At 35.6% G+C, this 23,321-nt stretch overlaps 1 protein-coding gene across 1 annotated transcript in view; it reads right to left on the bottom strand.

The window, feature by feature from the left end:
* Positions 1 to 7,561: 7,561 nt before the first annotated feature.
* The window catches only part of YWHAE (tyrosine 3-monooxygenase/tryptophan 5-monooxygenase activation protein, epsilon), a 56,761-nt gene continuing 41,001 nt past the window's right edge, over positions 7,562 to 23,321 (bottom strand). The window contains exons 2-6 of the mRNA XM_006863221.1: positions 22,344 to 22,543; positions 18,621 to 18,727; positions 17,751 to 17,957; positions 12,090 to 12,226; positions 7,562 to 8,526 (exon numbers count right to left, since the gene is read on the bottom strand). Coding sequence (XP_006863283.1) covers positions 8,474 to 8,526; positions 12,090 to 12,226; positions 17,751 to 17,957; positions 18,621 to 18,727; positions 22,344 to 22,543 — 704 coding nt within the window. The 3' untranslated portion in view covers positions 7,562 to 8,473. The remainder of the gene's footprint in view (positions 8,527 to 12,089; positions 12,227 to 17,750; positions 17,958 to 18,620; positions 18,728 to 22,343; positions 22,544 to 23,321) is intronic.

The following is a 23,321-nucleotide window of genomic DNA, read 5'->3' on the forward strand; positions in this document are numbered from 1 at the left end:
TCAGAACTAACGCAAAGGCACTTACTTAATAGGGTAGAGTTGGTTCAGAATTTAAAACGTAATTAATGCAATTCATCACACTGACACTTAAGACAAACCATTGTCATCTCAATAGATGCAGTAAAAGCATTTGTGAAATTTAATTTAGATTCCTGACAAAAATCTAGACAAACTAGTAAGTCATACACTTTCCCAACTTGATAAAGGGCATCTATGAAAAACTGGTGTGGATAAGCACAAGGGTGGTAACTACAGGGTTGGAGGTTCAAACCCACAAGCTGGTCTTTGGAAACCCTATGCAGGGTCACAATGAGCTGGAACCTACTCGACAGCATTTAACAATGCTGAAATTATAGCTAGTATCTTATTTAATGGTTAAAGACCGAATCCTTTCCACCGTAGGATATAATATAGTAAGACAGGATGTCAGGTTTCATTGTATCAACACTGTAATACAGGCACTAATACAAAACTCAACGTACAAAATTCAATTGCATTTCTATAAACTAGCAACAAGAAATCAATAATTAAAATAGCAAGTACTTACAGTACCATCAACAAATAAAGTATTTAGGGAAAAATATGACTTAAGTGGTGGAAGAGCCGTACACTTAACACTATACACTATCAAGTATTGCTGAAATGATAGAAAACCTAACTTGTTCATGGGTCAGAAAACTCACTAGTTGAACATACATTTCACCAAATATAAACTGATGACAAATAAATCATAGAAAGTTGAGCAGTATCATTAGTCATTAATAAATACAACTAAAGCCATAAAACATTACATGTCTACTACAATGGTAAAATTAATGACTTATCACACTAAGTGTTGGAGAAGATGCAAAACTGAAGTTTCCATATATTGCAGAGGGTATGTACAACCACTTTGAAAAAAATTCCATTTCTTAAAAATTACATACCTACTATAGAATCAACTACTCCATTCCTATTTATCCATGAACAAAAGAAATGTATGTCCATATAAAGACTTGTACACGAAAATTCATAGCAGCTTTATTTTTAATAGACAAAAACTGGAAACAACCCAAATGTCCATCAATAGGTAAATAAAACAAATTGTGTGTATCATACGTCAGCAATAAAAAGGAACTATTTATACATGCAATTAACATGGATGAATCTCAATAAGTAAGCTGAGTGTAAGAATCACTCCCAAAAAAGAGAAGAGAGAACATACTATATGATTCCATTTATATAAAACACTAGAAAATGCAAACTAAAGTAATGGGAAGCAGATCAGTAGTTGCTTGGAGATGGATAGAGGATGACAAGAATAGATGGGAGTTTTACAAATTACAGTGAAGAAACTTTCAAGGTTGAATAATATATTGTTAAGGACGGTTTTACAAGTATATATATACATGTCAAAATTGATCAAATCGTACATTTTAAATACATGCTGTTTATTAATGTTGGTATACCGCAATAAAGCTATTTAAAAATTTGGAGGAAAAAGTTCTAAGTATACCCTTCAGAGATGTTTTAATCATGTGAAGATAACAAATATGTAGGTAAATATTCTGAATGTTTTATACTTATATGATTATGCATATTCTTTTCACTTAATACTATATGCAGACACCTTTCTGTATTAGCATAATTGGTTTACTTCATTTTTAAAAAATAGCAACATAGTATACATAGTAAACATGTACCATGATTGATGGGCATTTAGGTTATTTCTGATTTGCTATTATATAATGCTGAAATGAACATATTTTGCATATATTTATGAGCATACACAACGGCGCATGTTATTTAATCTTTGCTGTATTGTTTAATCCTCTAGAACACCTGCCTCAAAATCTACAAACTATTAGGATACGTGAATTTAGTAAAGTCACTGCGTACAAGGTAAAGATACAACAATCATTTCTGTAAGCAACAAGTTGAAAAATTTAATAATACTATTTAAAATAACATCAGATCATATATTTATAAACAAATCTAACAAAAGGTATTAGAGCTCTACATAGAAAACTCATTATTGAAAAAAAATTTTTTAATGGATATTACTTTGATGGAATAGAGGACTCAACTGTGTGAATGTTAATTCTTCCCCAAAATTTATCTTGATTCAATATCCTAATCAAAAGCTCAGTAATTTGTCATTCTATTACTAAAGTAACAAGCTGATTCTGAAATATATAAGGAAATGCAAAGAGTGCAAAGAGCCCAAGAATAACCACCAAGACTATCTTGAAAAACAATTAAGCTGAAGGACTCATCAGACAGTATTTTAAAGCCACAGTAATGAAGGCAGTGGGAGACTTGGTGCTAGAACTGACCAGAGGAGCAATAAACAATGCTGGATCAAGTGGGTACCCATATGAAAAATATTAATTTTAACAACTACCTCATGCTATACACAAAATAGACTGCAGATTGACTCTAGATCTAGACATGAATGGTAATGTTTATAAAATAACAACACCACAAGAATCTTCAGTATCTTTGGGTGAAACGTTTAGACAGTAAAATAACTTAAATAGGACACTTACTTACCTTAACGAAAAATATGGTGAAACTGGACATTAAAACTTGAAACTTAAGTTCATCAAAAGATAAGAATGAAAATAGTGGTCACAGAATGGGCATAATTATTATATAGCCAGAAACTAACTTGATTCCCAAATACATATATCCCTCCTACAACTAAGAAAATCAAGCACAAGTGACTACTACTTCAGAAGCTATCCAAATATCCAATAAACTATTTATGGAGCTAAATCTTCTAGTTCATCAGAGAAATGCAAATTAAATCCAGAACAAAACATTACTACAAATCCACCAGAATGGATAAAATTAAGAAGTGTGACCATAAGAAATACCAGTGAGTATGCACAACTACTAGACCTCACATCTGTTAGGTCGTATATTAATACCACCACTTAGGAAAACTGTTATCTCTATAAAGCTGAATATATGCATCTCCTATGGCCTAGTAATTTCATTCTTAGGTATATTTGCAATATAAACATATACATCAACAGAATGTTTCTAACAGTTTGCAACACCCCAAAATAAACAATTCAAATGCACATCCATATAAAACAATGATATATTAATACAACAAAATACTATAATGAAAACACAGCATTACAAGCAATTGACATGAATCTCAAGCATATTAAGATGCAGAAAAAAATGACTCCATTACAGCTAGTTCAAAAGCAGACAACACTTGAGAGTGCTAATTAAGATCCTAGTTTCTGTTGGGGGAAGAAGGGCAATGGTTGAGGTGGAATTAAATAATTTTCTAATTAAAATAGAATACTGGTCCTGTTCTATTAAGTGGTTGCTATGTTAATGGTGAGAAATTCATGAGATTGCACACTTGTGCACTTTTCTGTTGTACTTGAATGGAAATTTTAAAGAAACTTACATTAATTTATATGCCCAATAGTTATCTGCACATTCTCAAAACAGGGTACTATATTAATAAATTAATATTTGCCAATTACATTAATTTATATGCCCAATAGTTATCTGCACATTCTCAAAACAGGGTACTATATTAATAAATTAATATTTGCCAATTACAAGTGAAACTACCATCTGTTTTGGCTCCCATCTCCTTAATAATGAAACTGAAGTGTACAAAATCATTGTTTGAAGGGTGTTTGTTCCTAGAATTGTTGAAAGCAAATTCTAAGTGGGTACAGACATCTTGTGGACCATGGCTACAAGCGTTTTTAGTTAGAAGTCATGCTGAAAGACGCCTTCTCCCAAACCTATAGCACCAAAATTTCAAATGGAGAGGGTCTTTGTGGAAGAGCAAAAAGCAAGCAATTTAGGGCAGAAACATTAACTGTCAAGAAAATAAGAGTTTTCTCCTGAAAAAATGGTCAAAGACCACTTTGGACAGGGAAAAGGTTTCTGAGTATCATTCAGAGACTGCCCAAGTTGTACAAACTTTATACATTCTACTATGAGAAACAAGTGTTAAAATGCAATGAATGGACTTCTCTTAAAAACAAAAATTTCAACCTTCTCACAGATGATCAAGGGTCATCAACTGTCAAACAGTAACTGAGACAGACGTTGAGTGGTAGGAGCTGTTTATTTTTAAAAATTTATAAAAAAAAAAAACCAACAGGGAAGTAATGTATTTCTGGAATAGTTCCATCAAAATCAGCTAAATTAATTTAATCTTAAGACTTTGGTAATATAGAAGAGCCAGCCATAAAACTGAGACAAAAATAACAATTCAAACCCACTGGTAATCTTTATAAATGTGGATCTCTTGTCTAAGCAAAACTAAACTGAGACTTGTCTCCAGTTATTGGGGCGGGAGGGGGGGGGTCTTGCTACCAACTTTTCCTTTTTAGAATGTAGCCATTTACTTATCATGTATACTTATTACAACAATTGTAATTCTGGCCATCTAAGAGAAAACACTTTTAAGACATACTGACCTCATAATGTCAAAACCTTTTTAAGTGATCCGTTTAGTGCAGAGAACACATCAATGATGTAGAAAAAACAGAATGGATGTTTACAGGAATGGGCTCTTTTAGTCATACCCCACTCTGAATCATGTTTTTATTTTGTGTGGTTTTGATCAAGTTCACTGACTTTTCCCTGTCTTCCTATTTACAAAATGTAGGGGACAAGTAATATTAATTACCTACTATGAACTAGAATGAGCTCTGGTAGTGTAGTGGTTATGAATCAGGCTAATCTTAAGGTCGGCAGTTCGAAACTACCAGCTGTTCCGTGGGAGAAAGATGAGGCTTTCTACTCCCGTAAAGATTTGCAGCCTCGGAAACCTTGTGCAGGGTCACTATGAGGAACCAACTCCACGGTACTTAACAACAGGCAACTAAACACTAGATTCCAGACACTACTTAAGAAGCATATATATTGTCTGGTACATAGCCTATACTCAATGTTAGGGTAACATTAGTTTCTGTTACTATCAATAGTAAGCAAACTTGTGGTTATCAAGTGCTAATGAGTCATTTCCAACTCACAGCGACCCTGTATAGGGTATAGGGTTTCCAAGGAGCGGCTGTTAAGTTTGAACTGCCAACTTTGCAGTTCAAATTGATCTTGTGGTCAAGTACTTATTCTACAGCACCACACCAGCTTTGTTACACCATTACTTAGGTGGCGTAACAAATAATAAATGAAAGAATAACCGAGAGAAAAAATAGGACTTCTTTAGGGTTAGATCCAAATATCACTTTTTCAGAGAGATGCTCAGTCAGGATTCCTTTAGCAACCCACTCTAGATTCTTGACAGGGATCCTTGCGAATCTATCATTTTTCTCAAATTAAAAATTCATTTTTATTTCAGTTTTTCTGGATGTTCCCTTCTCCTTTTCCCTGCTCCAGGAACAGCAGCAGCAAAGGGTTGTTAGGCACCCATCATGGATATAAACCCATTTCTTGCTAGAAAGTAATAACAAACATTTTAGAAAGTCTAGGTCAGTTTTGTTTTCAATGTAATTGCATTCACTCTGTAATAATTCAACTTCCTTTGCAATCCATTTACCTTCAAAAAAAAAAAAAAAAAAAAAAAAAAAAAAAAAAAAAAAAAGGGGGGGAGGGACGACCAAACAGAGAAATTCACCTTTCATGCACACAGAAAGTAGGGGATACATAATGTTTACAAGGGTGGCTAAGCCAATTTTCTGCTGTCTTCCCTGCTTGGTATGGCTTCCCATCTTTAACAGGAATTTGTCTATAAATCTGTTCCAATCAACTCTCAAGTTTTTCAGTGGTTTCTCTGAATGATAGGTTCTTTTTTCTCCTTACCAAGATTGTTGTTAATTGTTGTTAAGTACCGTGCAGTCGGTTCTGACTCATAGTGAGTGACCTTGCACAGGGTTTCCAAGGCTGTAAATCTTTACTGGAGCACAACGCCTCATCTTTCTTATCCAAGATTATCAACCTCAAAATGCCCATGGCTTCTTGAATTTGAATATACTTCATAGAAGTCAACACAATTAAACTAAGAGCCACTTTGTGATTTCACACATAAAAACGTAACATAACTTGACAACACGTTTCACATTGATTATAAAAAGAATCACCTTCATAAGTCTCTTAAGACTATTTTGTAAAAGCATTCCTAAATGTTTACAAGGACTGGAATTAGGGTGTTGTGTAGTAGTAGCTACCTAAAGAATTGTTCATCCCATGAGTGGTTTCTTAAAACAGATACAATTTTATGGATTATTTTAGTGAGATGTGGCTCTATCCACTTCGACACTGGAAACAGAAGAAAGCTGAAAATCTCTTGGAGGTGTTTCAATGTATTCATAGATAATCACCACCAACTCCTGGTGTGGTAGTGTGGGTTAATGTGCTGGACTGCAAAGTTGGTTTGATCCGCAAGGTTGGTGGTTCAAGCAAACCAGCCACTCCTCAGAAACTCTATGTAGGGTTGTTTTGCATCAGAACCAACTCAATGGAACTTAACAACAACACTTTATATATAAATCTGGAAAAGCAACTCACAGAAACTGTTTATCCTAATTACTAACATGCACTGACTACACAGTATTTTTACATTTCTAAATCATCAGGTTGTAATTTATCTGTTAATTATCTAAACTATTAGGACATTATTAATCTGTTAATTACCTAAAAGTCTTGGCTTCCAAGAAGTTAAACCCAGAGTTGTCCATTTCAAGTGTTCACGTCCCATTAAGAAATAAATGTGGTGAGAAAAGTGGTGTTCAAATCATCTTTCATGAGGATATAAGTGAAACAATCTCTTTAGAGGGAAATACAGTATTCACCAATTTTTAAATGCATGTTTTCTGACAGAGAAAACCTAGAAATGTAATATACAGACACATATGAAAATATTTAAGCACAGATCGTTACAAATATATTCATTGCAGGATCATTTACAATAGCAAGGCTGAAAACAACCTGAATATACAAAGTAGGAAACTGGTTTGTTTTTGTTTTTTTAAAAACGAGGGTACAACAATCTTAATAGGTAGTCATTGTCTATACGTGCCAATACTGAATGAACCAACCACAAGCCATGAACTAGCGACACATGGTATGTAGACTATTCCTATCTAGAGAAGATATTACTCACATTGTTTCTGATAAGGGAAACTGTCATACTGAACATTTTACTGTGTGTGCATGTATTGTCGAGAGTGAATTAATTATTCATCTCTGCGCCTGCCATTGATCTTTCATAAAACAATAGGAAATACAGTTTTTCCTCAGCCTAAGAATTACTTGCACAGAATTCAGCCTTAGTTGTATAAACCAAAATTCATGCTCTAAAATTATCCATAATAACTTGTATTAAATGTGCAGGCCACACTGTAGTGACTACAATACTGTGCTGCTTCCTGGTATAAAAGACATACATAAAAGGTGATCAGCAACTGCTGTGAACTACCTTCACTGTTCTTCACAGATAATTGTTCTCCAAAATAAAGAACTTTGGGAAACGATTTATAGAAGGAGGTCATTTCACATTTGGGCCAACATAACTGCCAATATATTTGGACTGAAGATTTTATTTTAGAGTAAAAAGGATGGAGGCTCAATGATATTTGGCATTTTTAATTTAGGTTTGTTTTATTTAAGTTTAATGTTAATTCCATGCTGTGTTTCAGTAAGAACAATACAGATTCTGTATCTGTGGCTCCAGTCAGATATCCAGTAGTACAAATTAGCTTCAAGTTACACAGACTGAAAGAAAGAGGTTGAGCGAGCGAAGAAGGGCAGGAGTGGGGGGAGGGGGGGGCTCCAGAGGGAGAGGGAAGGAGAAGAAACAGAATTGAACACGCATGCAGGCTTTTCCATACCACCTTCAATGCTAACCTGCTTCAGAGGGAGAATAATAGAAGGCAAGAATGAGCAGCCACGGATTGTTGAACTGTTACCAGCACCATGCGTTTCAGCAACATCTCAGCAGAGTTTTTACAGCAAACCATTACAATAAACTCCCCCAAACAACCTTTAACCACTTTAAACTAACACCCAATTAATTTTAAACATTGGTATAAAACTCGATTTAAACAATTATAAAAAGGAAAAATGTCACCACATATGCCTCTATAGTGTGATAACCTCTCTTTTAGATGCCTGCGTCACCTAGAAGTCTAATGGCTTTCAAATGTAATTTCCATTTCTAATGGTGATATTACCACGTATCTGGCATATACCGGCACAGTAATGCTGAAAAAGCCTCTATGCAGTCCTGTTAGTGTCTTAAAGAACCTAAAAGCTGGGACCAGTAAAATCCACAGAAATTCACTCTTGCCTTTAAGAACTTTTGAAAACGGTTTAAAAAAACAAAACCAAAAAAAAAAAAAACCCCAACAGGGCAGGAACCTAAATTCTGAGACCAAATGTAAAAGTCAGATTTGGTGGTTCTCAGTGACAATGGGGGAATTTCCAAGGGGTAGGATGGGGAGGACTGGGGTGGTCAGAGATGGTTTCTCTTCTTGGCTTTTATGTCTCACTGATTTTCATCTTCCACATCCTGCAGCGCTTCTTTATTCTGCTCTTCACCTGTGAAAAAGAAATGGCAGTTAATCAATTCATACTAAGTTAGGCTGCAGTAGTCACAAAGCGAGCATTAAGACTCCTGACATCTACTACAGTTTGTTAATTTTAAGCACACAAAGGCACATGATTTCTACCACCCTTCACATCTGAGAAGCCTAACCCAAGGAGGACTGCTAGATTCAAGGTCCTGAAAAGTTACGATCAATAATCAGGATGAAATAAACTGGAAGCACAGTTTTAAAAAAATAAAAATGATCATCAATGTTTTTATGCTAAACAGCTCTAAGTAGACAGCCAAGGTAACCATATTATTAAAGTGATTTTCAAGCATTCATGTAAATAAATCTTGGGTCAAAGTACTCTTTCTCAATAACCTCACCTCTTTTAAGAATTAGTATTATTTCACAATATTTTTCAAAATCTAATTTTATCTACAGATTCAATCTCAGAAATGTTTCAGTAGTGAACTGAGCAGTAAAATGCTAAAAAAGGGGCTTTAGGGAAAAAGCTGTTCTGCTGTTCTAAGTGGAAATTTCACATTTTGCATCTTGGCCAGTCACACCAAAACAGTACCAGATTTTTTACTCCACAAGTAAAACAGCATACTTAATGCAAACCAGACCACCACTGAGGTTATTAAAGAAGGGCATTTGGACCCGTTCTCTCATGCTAGTATCCTCTCCTCCATTCCCATTATTAGCCTGAGGAGTTTCAACTGTACTGTGACATGCAATAGAAAGCCAGTCTGTTCACACTAGAGGGCTATCTATCCATTAATAAGCATTAAAAGAGCAGGCCATAATAACGAAGCATGCTTCTAGGAAAGAAAAAAAAAAAAAAAAAAGACGGACAAAAGTTATATTCATCTTTTATTATTTCTATGCTGTTACTAATTTGAGTAAAAATAAATAGAAATCAATTATAAGATGAGACACACTTCAGACGATCCATCCACACTGCTTGTTTAATCACTTAATTAAGATGGACCAAGACTGGCTGACTGTAGGCATAAAAATATTTACATATACAACAACTTTTAGACAGTCTTTAAGATCTGGACATGATAAACAATAAATGATGCCATAGCAATAAAAGTCAGAGAAAGACAGTTTTAACAACTTTACATTTAATTTTATAATAAAATTATTTAAGGTACACAATAATTTTAGGCTAATTTTTAAGAGGCATACTAAGAAAGACAAAAATAGCCATTTATTAAGAACTGATAAAGCACTCAACTGTTTCCTCACAGGACAATAATTTATTCAATCTTGAGAAATTCACAGCTAAAATATACTTAACAGACTGCACTAGTACACATTCTAACTTACTCATAAACAACCATTAAATTTGCCAAAAGTCCCACAAGTAAAGTTTGGCTAAAAATATCATTTTCATGTAAGTCCATCCCACCCAACCAGAGGTTTAAAGGCTTTAATGTCTTTAAAGGTTTATTAGCACCCTAAAATGTAGAACAGGCAATTTTGTGAGCGATCGAATGATGATATGCAGGCATGATTAGTGACGAACTGAAACTAAAAAAAGGCAAGAATTCACTGTGCCATGACAATGACTTACAAAGTAGAGTTTTTAGGAAAGGAAGAGTTGGATTTTCCTTTAGGAATCTATATTGCAAGGAAAAAGGGGGGGAGAACATCATATGAAAGCAACATTTCAAGAAAAATAAACCAAGAGAACAGAGCAGGGCAAAGGAAAAGATCAGTGATATAGAAAGTCCATTTTTGGTCTTCTTACTTAATAATTTTGAATAAATAATCTAATCCTTCCTTTCACCCTTAGAGAATGTAATAATATCGTATTGAAAAGGGGGAGAATTTCTTTGTCCATTATTGCTAGAATGGGGGAAGGGTGTAAAACAGCCATACATCTCGTATTTTGCTCCAACATACTCAAGACAAGCTAACATAATATGTGCAGTTAAAAGACACAAAAATATACCAGGTAAAAAGCCTATGAACCACATATATTTCTATTTTTAGAAGTCCTCAATGCTCAAGTTTTATAAGAATTTTTTATAGCCAGCAAAGTTTAAAACAAAAAGAAACACATCTAAATAATCCTCCAACTAAACATAAGTAACATTCTAGAAAAAAAGCAAATTCCATGTAATTCTCCTGTATTTGAACATTTATTTAAAAAAATATATTTTTAATACAATTTCATTATCTTTTCATTCTCTTGCCCCCTTATATAATACTGTACACCTCTTACATAGCAAAACAAGTAAATAACTTCCTAGTATCTAAAAAATTTTAGTTCAGATATTTTCCATTATTTGATTAAACTGCCAATATTGTGTTTTACAATTCCTAATGTTTCATCAGAATTGACATCAGGAGTCCTGGTGTGGTGCTGGGGGATAAAGCACTAGATTCCAAGATAGGTTTGAACAACAAGATCGGTGGTTTTAAACTCACCAGTCACTCCTTGGAAACCCTACACAGGGTTGCTATCAGACAACTCGCCAGCACTACAGAACAGTTTGGTTCAACCAAATACAACTAATGGTCATTTACAGATTGAACAAAGTTTTGAAACAACTTTATTTCAATAGATTAAAATAAGTAGAAAATTGTTCTAGGACTAAAGAGAAATCTGTGCTAAAATTCAACGAAACATTTTTGTAAAAACAATCTTCCCAACTGTGAAAAAAACTTAGATGCACTACCCCTAAATTTAAAACATATACCGCCCTCCCCAACAATAGACCGTGTGGTGCCCAGTCCAGTATTAATCATATGGAGCTATTAAAGGCTAGCATTATATTATCCTAAACAAATAGCATTTTTACCCATGTCACCTTCCAAAAATAATGTGCCTCAAGACTGGAGGTATAAGGTATAATCTTAGGTCCTAAGGTTTGCCCAGCTCTGCACACGCTTTGCCTCTTATCCCCTCAAAACACACAGTGAGATGCTCTTTTTCCTCGGAGCTGAGAGTAACTGTGAATAGCACACTTTTCTGTGCCCATTCTTCTAGGTCATTATGAATATAATATAACTGCAGAACTGGAAAGAAACTTAAATCATTAGTTCAGAGAACATTGGCTTTGATTCTCACAGACTGAAAATAGATGTCTGAAGTATGTGTTTTGTTGAAAAGCAGGAAAGCAGCACTTTCTATCGAATGATCTAGTGTTAACCTAGAGATATTATGTAGTAAATATAGTAATCCTGATATTGAAATACAAAAATTAACCTCAGCCCTCTAAAATGGTACCTAAAAGAAAAGGACATGCTTTCCCCTCTCTTTCTTGCCCCCAACCTTCAAAACAATGTGAAGCAGTAAACCAGTTAAACAAAACATCATAAATTAGAGAGATAATTAGAGACCTTTGACGTTTCCAAGATGGATCGTACATTTTATCATCTTACAACCCCAAATAGAAAACCACTTTGGTAAAATTCCCTGTAAAAGCATTATTTATCAAATGATAATTTGGATCTACAATTATACCTTAATGTAAAGAAATACCAGGAAATCTCTAAAAGAATAAAAAGGACCAACAACTGAAAAAGAAACATTTAATTTCAGAGTTTGCTTACCATCCCCCTGCATGTCTGAAGTCCATAGTGTCAGATTATCACGTAACAACTGCATGATAAGTGTAGAGTCCTTATAGCTTTCTTCACTCAGAGTATCCAGTTCTGCAATTGCATCATCAAAAGCTGCTTTTGCCAACCTGTAAGTATTTAAACAAATGTATTACAAAAATGAACTAAACAGGTCCAAAATCAGCTAGAAGTGACTATCTTTTCTCCAGTAATCCCATATTGTTTAATAGTGGAATTTGAGTAAGTGGCTTAGGTAACTGCTATAAAGGAAAAGCAGATATAACTGAGAAATAAAAACATTATTTCGAGCATTTCTATTATGCTTTCAACAAGGCTATCAATTAAATATACAGAATACGAGGGTAAGTCCAAAAGTACTGCTACTAGAATTCCAGTTCACCCATGCACAGGTTTATTCCAAACAAAATGTACTTAAACACATCTCTGCATTCAGTGGGTGGCTGTAGACCAATTGTCTTAGTCTTAATCTTACTTGTCTTAGTCCTGGTTAGGATGCCTTCAAAAAAAAAGGATGCTTTATGTGCCATGGAAAAAAAGCAATTTTGAGGACAGGGCTAATGTCAAATTTTGAACAAAAGCTTAAGTGGACATCTTGAAGCATTGCAACTACTTTACAGGAATGTTGCCCCACATAACAGTTTTTAGATGAATCAAGCATTTTAAGGGAGGTTGGAAAGACCTCAAAGATGAGCCAAGACAGGCAAGACCATCAACCTCAATGAATAAAGAAACTGTGGCTGAAATCCAAAAACTACTGGAAGATGACTATAGACTTTACCATTGATGCAATAGCTACTGAAGTTAGGATCTGGCATGTTTCTGCCATTTTCAACTTTAAGGAAACATCTTAGCCTCAACAAACTCTGAATCAAAAGCACTGTACAAGTATCAGTTAACACCAAAAGCTGATCTTTCCACCCTTCTTTTAAGCAAGAGCCAAACTGATGAAGACGGGTTTTATAGAGCGACTCTTAACTGGGGATGAGACTTGGATTTATCAATATGATCAACAGCAAGGTCCAATCAAAACATTGTCTTCCAAGAGAATCTTAGAGGCCAGTTAAATTCAAAGCAGAGAGAGGTGTTAGCTCAGAAGATTGTGGCAACTGTGTTTTGGAACTCCAAAAGGATAAGCTTTTTAAGATGTACTTGAAGAATACAAGATGGTCACAGGAGCTTATTATTACCAAGAAGTTTTAAGAAAACTGACAATTGCACTGGTGAGAAAAGGGCCAGGAAAGTTGCACCAAGGTATGTTTTTACATCACAATGTACCTGCTCTTCAAGGGTACTAAGGGCTGTCCTAAGAGAAATTTCACTGGGAAACCTTACCCCATCCATCCTACAACCCTGACCTTCCCCTTCAGACTTCCATTTGTGTTCCCCAAACTCAAACAACATTTTTAAGGAAGAGCATTTGAGTCCCTTGAGGATGTCAAAACTACCGTTTTGATGTGGTGTAAATCGAAGAACAATGCAGACTTCTTCAGGGAAGGGTTAGAGAGATGGAAACACCGCCTTCAGAAGCATATAGACCTAGACGGAGGGAGGATATGTCGAGAAACAATAGCTTCACATTGATATTTCTGCTTAATAAAGGTTCCTAGAATAACAATACTTTTGATTTACCCTCATATATAGAACAAATCCCATCTTGTTATCTCCAAAATATATGCATAATAAATCTCCATGTTCTAGTCAATAACTTATTTAATAAAATTTTAGTACAAAAAGGGCAAGTGTCAGATAACACCTGAGTTTAATTTAGTATTAATGGAGATAAGGAAGCAAAAAAAATAGAGGGAATACACAACTCCATGGAAATGTGGTTTATATAAGCCATTTACTATAATTTAAAAAAATAAAAGCTACATTAATTGATTACCGCTATGTACCATATATACATAATGATGCTGGACACTAATGGAGAAAAACAGGAATAGAAGTCCACAATATAGTTGTGAACTATAACTTAAGGTGGATGACTAACATTTAAGTAACTATTATGAAAGCAGATTGGGGGAAGTTGGGAAGGTACAGCTTAAGGGGTACTGAGTTTCCATTTCACAGCTGTAAAAAAGACCTGAAAACAGCAGCTAGTTATATAACATGAGGAACCTAGTACCATTTTTATGCACATAAAAATGGTTGAAATGGTGTATGTTTTATTATATGTATCTCACCACAATAAAAATTTAAAAATAAAAAAGCAAGCAAGCAGAATGAAGTGCTATCCTTATGAAAGAACAATCCATGAGGAAATAAAATTTTAACTAACTCTAGTGAGTAGGAAGAAGCATAAAGAGCAGACCAAATTAAAGCAAAGCAGAGCAAAGACATGGCGGCGACTTCAGTTAAATACATACGCTGGGCAGCTGCAGGGGGCATGGAGACCAACAAGATTCAATGAATGCATCAACTAGATACTTGTATAACTTCTTCAGTCTACATTTCTATCTGTTTGAACAAGCTCATTTCACTATTCAGAATGTTTTCATAAGAATATCAGTTTGTAGTCAAAGGAATTTACATCTGGAAATCTCTCCTTTCATGGACTAGACTAGAGATTTCCTAAACAACACTGAATTTACAGTTTATTAATTCATCTTCCACATTTTTTAAAACTTTCATTTAAAAAGCCTAAGTACATGAAGATTCTCAATATCACAAAGGAAATACAAATCAAAACCACTATGTATTACACTTCATACCCATGTTCACATTATTTATAATAGCAAAATCATAGAAACAACCTACACAGTCATCAATGTATGAACGGATAAACTATGATATACGTATGCACAATAGAATACTCCCCAACATTAAAGTACGATAATGAATCCACAAAACATCCTGCAACTGTGTATGAACTTTGGAGGACACTATGCTAACGGAAACAAGTCATTCACAAACAAATGAATGTTGTATGAGACCACTACACTACAGCAAGTCAAGAAAAGTTTACACAGAAAGCAACATTCCTTGAAGGTCACCAGGGATGGCAGGGGGAAGGAGGGGGGAAATCACTAGATAGTAGATATGCATTAACTTGGTTAAAGGGAAAGGCAATATACAATGCAGGGAGGGGGGGCACAAAACGACCAAAGCACTGGGAGGCAGACAAGAATTAAAGACAAAAAAAAGAAAATTAAAGACAACAATAATATTATTACATACACTATCCTGCAACAAATTACAATTTATGTAAGCTGGACAGGTGAAGGGTGGTGTCTGGGCGTAAACCTAAGAGCAGTAGATATCGCCAGGTATACAGTAGTGGATACAGTGAGCAAAGTTACGTCAACTTCTTAGCCTGAAAAAGCACTCTGAGTGACTGAGAACTGGCTTGAAGGCTTAGGATCATAGTTTCAGAAGACATCTAGGCAATTGGCATAGTATATTCCATGAAGACACAGATCTACATATCCTAACTGTGGTGAGTAGTGAATAGTTTTAAATGCTTGCAACCAGCTACATAAGATACAACTATTTGTCTCTTCTCATCTGGAACAAAGAAGAGTGAAGAAAACCAAGGAGGCTTTAGTCCAAACAATTAATATAGCATGCATATAAATCATAAGCCTACAACAACAACTAGATGGTGCCTGGCTACCACAACCAACCACTCAGACTAGATCACTATAGAAGGTCCTGGACAGAGTGGGGGGAAATGTAGAATGACTGGTGAACACATTCCCCCTCCAAAATGGTCCTTTGATACCCTTCAAATCCAGAATTGAATCCATTCCCAATATCACCTTTCAGTCAAACAATGATATTGTTATGTGCTGTCTAGTCAGTTCCTCCTCATAGTGACTCTGCACAGGGTTTTCAAGGCTATAATATTTAAATAAAAAACAAAATGTCTCATCTTTCTCCCGTGGAATTTGAACTGTGTGATCTATTTTGCTACTAAGCTCCTTAGCCAAACGACAATTTAAACAGGCTTACAAAGTGAATAATAAAACCCACAGGGAACGTACCACCAACCATGCCAGATTAAAAGGACAGCATTCACCAAAAAGCACAACAAAACAAAACCAAGTCCAGATGGCAGGAAGGAGAAAGAAAGATGGACAAAAGGAAATGAGAAATTCAGAGAAGTATGAAGAGTGCTGTTGAACCAAAGGGGGCTTGTAACTAAAGTCACAAAATAAAACATATATAAATTGTTGAATGGCAACTAATTTGTTCTGCAAACTTTAACCAAACCACAATACTCAAAAGATATTATACTTCATTCCCACTAGAATGGCTTTTTTTTTTTTTTTTTTTAAACAAAGAAAACAGTTGTGATTATGTTGAGAAATTGTAACCCTCATCCATTGCTGGTGGAACTGGAAAACGATACAGTCACTAAGAAAAGCTATTTAGTGGCTCCTCAAAAAGTTAAATAGACTCAAAATGTTGTTGTTGTTGTTAAGTGCCTTCGAGTCAGTTCCGACTCATAGTGACCCTGTATAGGATTTCCAGGAGGGGCTGGTGAATCTGAACCTCCAACCTTGCAGTTCAAATCAACCTTGCAGTCCAGTGCACTATCCCACAATACCACACTAAGACTCAAAATATATGATGCAGCAATTCCATTCCTAGGTATACATCCAACAGAACTAAAAGCTGAAACACAAAGAGATACTAGTACACCAGTGTTCACTGCAGTATTATTTACAATAATCAAAAAGTAGAAACCGCCTAAATGTCCATCAACAAAGTTCAGTCATAAAGAGAAATACTATGACATGGATGAACCCTTGAAAACATGCTGAGTAAGACAAGTATGCAGAGACCAAAGTTTATTACTGGTTACTCAGAGTAGGTAGAGGGGAGGGGAGAGAAGAAACAAGGACTTGTTGCTTAGGAGACACTGAGATTCTATTAAAGATGATATATGAATAAATGGTATTACTGAATTGTACATATGAAGAATATTGAAATGGAAAATATTTTGGTATATATTTACCACAATCTTTAAAAAAAAAAAAACACACACACACACTTATTTCTCGCTAGTGTAGTATTAATTCACTTTAAACTTGGAAAACAGAAAAATACATTTCCTACAATATGCTATCAAGACCTTTATGATTAAGAATACAACATACCTAATTGCTGAAATGTATGCAGAAGACATAATTCAACAAAAAGTAATGTAGACACAAAAAGATATTCCTTAAAATTTGTATAATATCAAATCTGGAAACAATCTGAAGTATAAATAAGGGAATGATTTAGCATGTGTCAATGAGATGGAAAACTGTTTATATTAAAACAGAAAATATAAAATGGTATGTTCACCGGGAGTATAACTATATTAAAACAATTTCTATAAAGACTGATATATAAAAATTAAAAACTGTCTGATAATTTGACTCATTCATCTCCCCAATTCTGTAACAAATTACATATTTTAAATCTTCTCTCCCCAAATTATACTGAATAAGTAGGCAAGTGGGTTGAGATAGGTCTGTCTTTATGCTATCCAAAGCAGTTTTCATTAAGAGCCAAAAGGAAATTCTTTATTATATAACCAAGCCTACAAAGATGGTATCAGAAAACAAGATGTATGCAATTATCCTCCACTGTAACCTTTCTTACTTTCAATGAGAGCTTCTATTTGCTTCCATGACTTACCTGCAGGCACGGTCAGGGGAATTAAGAATTTCATAGTAGAATACAGAAAAATTGAGAGCAAGACCTAAGCGAATGGGATGCGTTGGTGGAAGTTCTGTCATTGCAATATCACTAGCAGCTTTATAAGCCACTAGGCTGTTCTCTGCAGCCTCCTTTCTGTCATTCCCTGTGGCAAATTCAGCCAGATACCTGTGGTAGTCGCCTTTCCTGGGGGAGGGGAGGGAGGGAAACAAAATACAATTAGCTTTATAAAGAAAAATCAATTGTTAAAACGTTTTTTGTATTATAGAAAAAGAAATGTGTGATCATAGTAAATCTAGTTATTAACAGGCACATATAATTTTTTAAGTCATTTCCCAAAATGATTAATCTATTAACATCTATTTGGGTTCCTCCTTCGAGAGCTCTTATTATCAAACATGAGCAAAATCGCTGATGAATTAACTTAAAATTCCCCTAAAAAATTGTCACTTGATAATTTACAATTAAATAAGTGGCTGGTTCCCCAAAAATGGAACATTTCTTAAACATGAAACAAAATTTCTATATAAAATATAAAAACTAAACTGTGCAGTGCATGGCTGTGGGAGAGAGAGGAGAGGGTCTACAAAGTCAACAAATATAAATAGGTAAAAAGCAAAACCTAAAACATTAATACTATTATAGCCCGTATCTTAAATTGAACAATTATGCTAATTTTCTATTAGAAGTGAATCTGGGAGTATTCAAAATCCAAGTTTTAAGAATCATCCTCCTTCATAACTTCTCTTCCAACATTACACGTCATAAAATTTGAAAGCCCACATAGAAAAGTCATAATTCGAAGACCAACTTTTAATCTTACAGTTTCCCTTCTAGTATGGAACCTACATTTTATAATAGAAAACCTTGGACTCGCCAGTGTTAGCTGCTGGAATAAGGTGTTTGTCCAGTACATCCAGAATGTCACAACAGATTAACTTTAGTTCAGTCTCAACCTGAAATATCAAACAGATTGTTTAAGCCTACGGAAAAAATGATCACATTCTCCCCTCCAGGATTTTAATGAAGAGAGCTTAATACTAAACAGAATATATGACCCATCTCTAGATACAAAAGTACAGAAAGACTGTCTTCTCAAAGTTATGAACTATACCTTTTCCTGTACGTCTCAGCTCAGCCATAGAATGATCTATGGGAAAACAGTGGCTGAATTTTAAGAAATGCTTGGCATCATGACTTCTTTAATGAGGCAGTTACTATTTAAGAGCTAGAGTTTGAACTTAGGCATGCCTAACGTCACCATTTGTAAGAAATCAAATCAAAATACAAACTCAGGCAGTTTGCCCCTGGTGGTCACATTCTCAACTGCATCTATGCTTGGTAAACTACAATACCAGCCTCTATGGACTTCACTGCAGTCCTGGTGTGAAGGTGTGGGTTAATGCACCAGACTGCAAAGCCATTTGAACTGCAAGGTCGGAAGTTCAAGCTCACCAGCTGCTCCTCGGAAACTCTGATATACAGGGTTGCTATGGGTTGAAACCACCTTGACAGCTCTTCACAACACGAACCACAACATGGGGTTTCAGTGACTGATTTGCTTGCAAGAAGATCTGCCAAGCTTTTCATTCAAGGCACCTTCTGAGTAGACTCAAACATCCATCATTTTAATTTAATTATCAGTAACCAGTTGTACCTCCCCAGGCACTCCCTATGCTTGACGACCAATCGCTTTGTTGCTATTAAATGCAGGTTCCCTGTAATTGGAACCCTGTATAGCATTTCCAAGGAGTGCCTGGTAGACTTTGGTGGTAAACATCCAAAAATCTTTATATAATGTAAATAAAAAACTATCTCCTCCAAATCATCCATTTTGATGCTAAACATGTGTATCACTTCTAAACACATATTTTACTCTCCATTCTCTACTAATTCACAGTGACATAACCTTTCCAACAAGTTCTCCTTGTGCCCTCTGCAATCTTTTTTCCAATGTAAACAATTCTCCCACTCTCTTCTCCAATCTCATCTGTTTTAAAGATAAAGTTGAACCTTTACTAAAACTAGTTCTTCTTTCCTGAATTAATACTATCTTCTTCACTTGTAGCTTTTAAAGTAGGGTGCTTTGGGAGAAGGTTTCTAGAAGTCCCTGAGTGATACAATTGGTAAACACACTTGCCAGCAGAGCAAGCCCATCCCAAGGCATCTCATTAAGAAAGGCCTGGCAATCTGTTCTGGGGGAAATCAGCAACCCAATACCCATGCGAAGCAAACTGGTGACCCAGGGTCCACTTTACAGCAACTAATAAAATTTTTCTAGAGAACGACTTTTAAGATGACTTACTCTTATTAGAAGTCCCTCCTTCTCTGAAGCTTATACTCCAACCTTCTATTTTACGATTTCTGTCGTCAACAGAATATTTAGGTCTCTCTCCCACATTCACTAAACATTCTACAGCCTACCTCCCCAATTCCTGATATCATATCAAGGTAATTTTTATCATTCATGTTACAGTCAACACAGTTCCTTGATCTCGATTCCACAAATGAACTTCACTTGACAATACCACAACTATGCTGATCTACTTTTGTTTGTTTTTAATAAATACAGAGAAATCAGTTCCAAGGAGCTGCTAGTGGGTTTGAACCAATGACCCTGTGGTTAGCAGTCCAGTGCTTATCCAAATGTGCTACACCAGGGCTAGGAAGTCTTAAATTTCTATTATTTATTTTTTGGGCTAGAGCTTTATTTTTTCAGTTCCTTTACTCCTATCATGCCTATACAGAAGTCCTGGTGTGTCGCTATGGGTTAATATGCTGGACCACAAGGTTCACGATTTAAGCTCACCAGCCTCAATGGTTGCTATGGGTCAGAACCAAATAGACAGCATGTAACAGCAACAACATGTTTTTTTAGGGATGTATCAAGACCTCCCCCGTCTCCGCAAATGAACCTTTAACCTCATCCCAGTTCATCAGTCCCTCTTTGCCTCCTATTGCTTTCCTTAACTAAACCAAATTCCACTATTTAGCAGAGAAACTTCACTCTCTTCAGGACCTTCAACTTTCTCATTTCTTCATCCATATGGCACAACAAATCTGTCTACTGACCATCTATATTCTTTGTTTCAAATGTTTTTTAGGTAAATGAGCTCAGTATCAGCTCACCTGAACCTGTGTGACCTAAGATGTACTACCTTAGAACCTTAGTTTTCCTACCAATAAAGTGGGATCACCTTCCCTCCTCCTTAAAGATTGAACAATACAATACCCAGCATATATCATTTCCACTTACAACCGTTATGGTTCCTTCTCTCATTCCCCTTACCAAGTTCACTCCCCTCCTTGCTACTTTTTATCTCTACTTCTGTAATTCCCCTCACTGACACATGAATGTTTTATCTCTCTTCCACTAGAACTGCCTCTTCTAGTAGGAGCAGTTTCTTAGAAACAGTACTAATGACATTATGAGCCAGCTAATTCTTTGTTGTGGGGGCTGCTTGGTGCTTTGCAGGATGTTTAACATTATACTAGCACTCTACAAGTTGCAAAAACCAAAAATATCACCAAATGGCTCTCAGGGGCAAAAATCTGTAGATTTTTGAGAATCGATGAGTACCAAACTTTTCTGACCAAAACCCACAGTACGAAAGGTATTTTATACAAATGTATGCACACAAACATCTGAAACAATAGCTTCATAAAATAATTCTTATGCCTACAGTGTCCAATGATCTTTTCTGTTTAAAAAAGCAATGACTATACTGAGCCTCCAAAAGCTGTTTCATCATTGCAACCACAACACCTAGCAAATTGTACTGAAAAGAGGCACACACACAAGAAAAAAAAAAAGGGTGAAACTGATCTGAATGTTAATTTCAAGTGAACTGTTTTACACTTATAATAAAAACAAAAATTCAGTTTTCTACTTGCATGGTGATATGAATTGAACCTCACTAGCTATAACTTTTCAAGAGAAATATATTCTTCACCCGTGTCCTGAAGTATACCATACAACCTATAAGACCTAATTCAGATGAGCAAGAGCCTCAAGTCCACAAAATATAAAATGTATGCTTCACAAGTACACATAATATGTGTGCAACTAAGTTTCAATATAAAATGTTCAACATGTAATAAAGTCAAATGCTAACCAGTACAGGTTTGAGACATAAGCCAAACATGATTACGTAACATCACTAGCTCACAAAAGAAACCAGCCATCTCTTAAGAGGTATTTTTTAACTATAAATTTTAAAAGCAAAAGTAACTGCAACCCCTGCTACCAAAAAAATCATCTTTTATTGTATAAAATCCATACATAAAAATTACAACAATGGATTGTTGTTGTTAAGTGCCATCAAGTCAGTTCCCACTCATAGTGACTCAATATAGGGTTTCCGAGGAGCAGATGTTTCAATTGGCGGAATTTGTGGTTAAAACCAACCTGTAGGTCTAGTGCTTATCCTACAGTGCCACACCAGGATGTTGGGTATTGATAACAAAAAACACACTCTGCACACTTCCCACACACACACTCATTAAAACCCCTAAATTTAAGAAACACAATAATCTTTTTTTTTTTAAATGTCTAGAAAACAACTATCTCACCATTTGCCGATATTCCCGAATCATTTTTAGTTTATCTTCTCCTCCCTTGTTTTCTTCTTTCTGTTCAATGCTGCTGATTATTCTCCAGGAGGCTCTTCTAGCTCCAATCACATTTTTATATGCAACTGATAGGAGGTTCCTTTCTTCAACTGTCAGCTCCACATCCATTCCTGCTACTTTCTTCATTGACTCCACCATTTCTGCCAGGGAAAAGCAAAACCACACCTTACAAACTTAGTATCTTGTTAACTTACCCCTTTTTCACAGGAGAGTTTTGTTGTTTTGCCCTGTCAAGCTAACAGTTATCAAAAGATACAAATTTTAACAGAACTAACTTTACAGTTATTAAAACTAAAGTGAATAAAAACTGAAAGGCACAAGGAACTTTACTAAATCACAAAAACTTCATACTGTGTCTTGCTGTTGTTGTTAAAGTGCAGCAGAGTTGGTTTTGATCTGTAGCGACCCTGTAAAAGGTTTCCAAGGAGCGGCTGAGGAGTTTGAACCACCAACCTTGTGACTGAAACTGACTTTGCAGTTCAGTGCATTAACCCACAACACCACACCGGGACTCCATTGTGACCAGTATCTCATATTAAATTAGGGAGCTGAGAAACACATACCAATTTTCCAGGCTCTCTTTCCATGTTGCCACCAAGTTGTGTGTTCAAGATTCATCTCCACCTGTGGGTAACTCATCACAATGGCTAAGGACGACATCATTGCTAGAGGTGTAGTACACGTTAGCCACTGCTTTACAAGAGATGATGAAGCCAGCCCCCATCCATAGTAACCTAGCACGTGGAACTCGCCAAGCTGCCAAGCCTCAGACAAGTGCCAAGCTCATCTTTGTGCACTTACACTTACACTTACATCCAATTGTGATGCGCCTATGTGTGTCAAGTTAGCAGTGGCCCTATATGCTGAACACCAAATCAATCTGATCAAGGTAGATGACAAGAAACCAGTGGAAAACTG

This window comes from Chrysochloris asiatica, unplaced genomic scaffold (genome assembly GCF_000296735.1).
Source record: "Chrysochloris asiatica unplaced genomic scaffold, ChrAsi1.0 scaffold00054, whole genome shotgun sequence".
In the NCBI taxonomy this organism is placed as follows: domain Eukaryota; kingdom Metazoa; phylum Chordata; class Mammalia; order Afrosoricida; family Chrysochloridae; genus Chrysochloris; species Chrysochloris asiatica.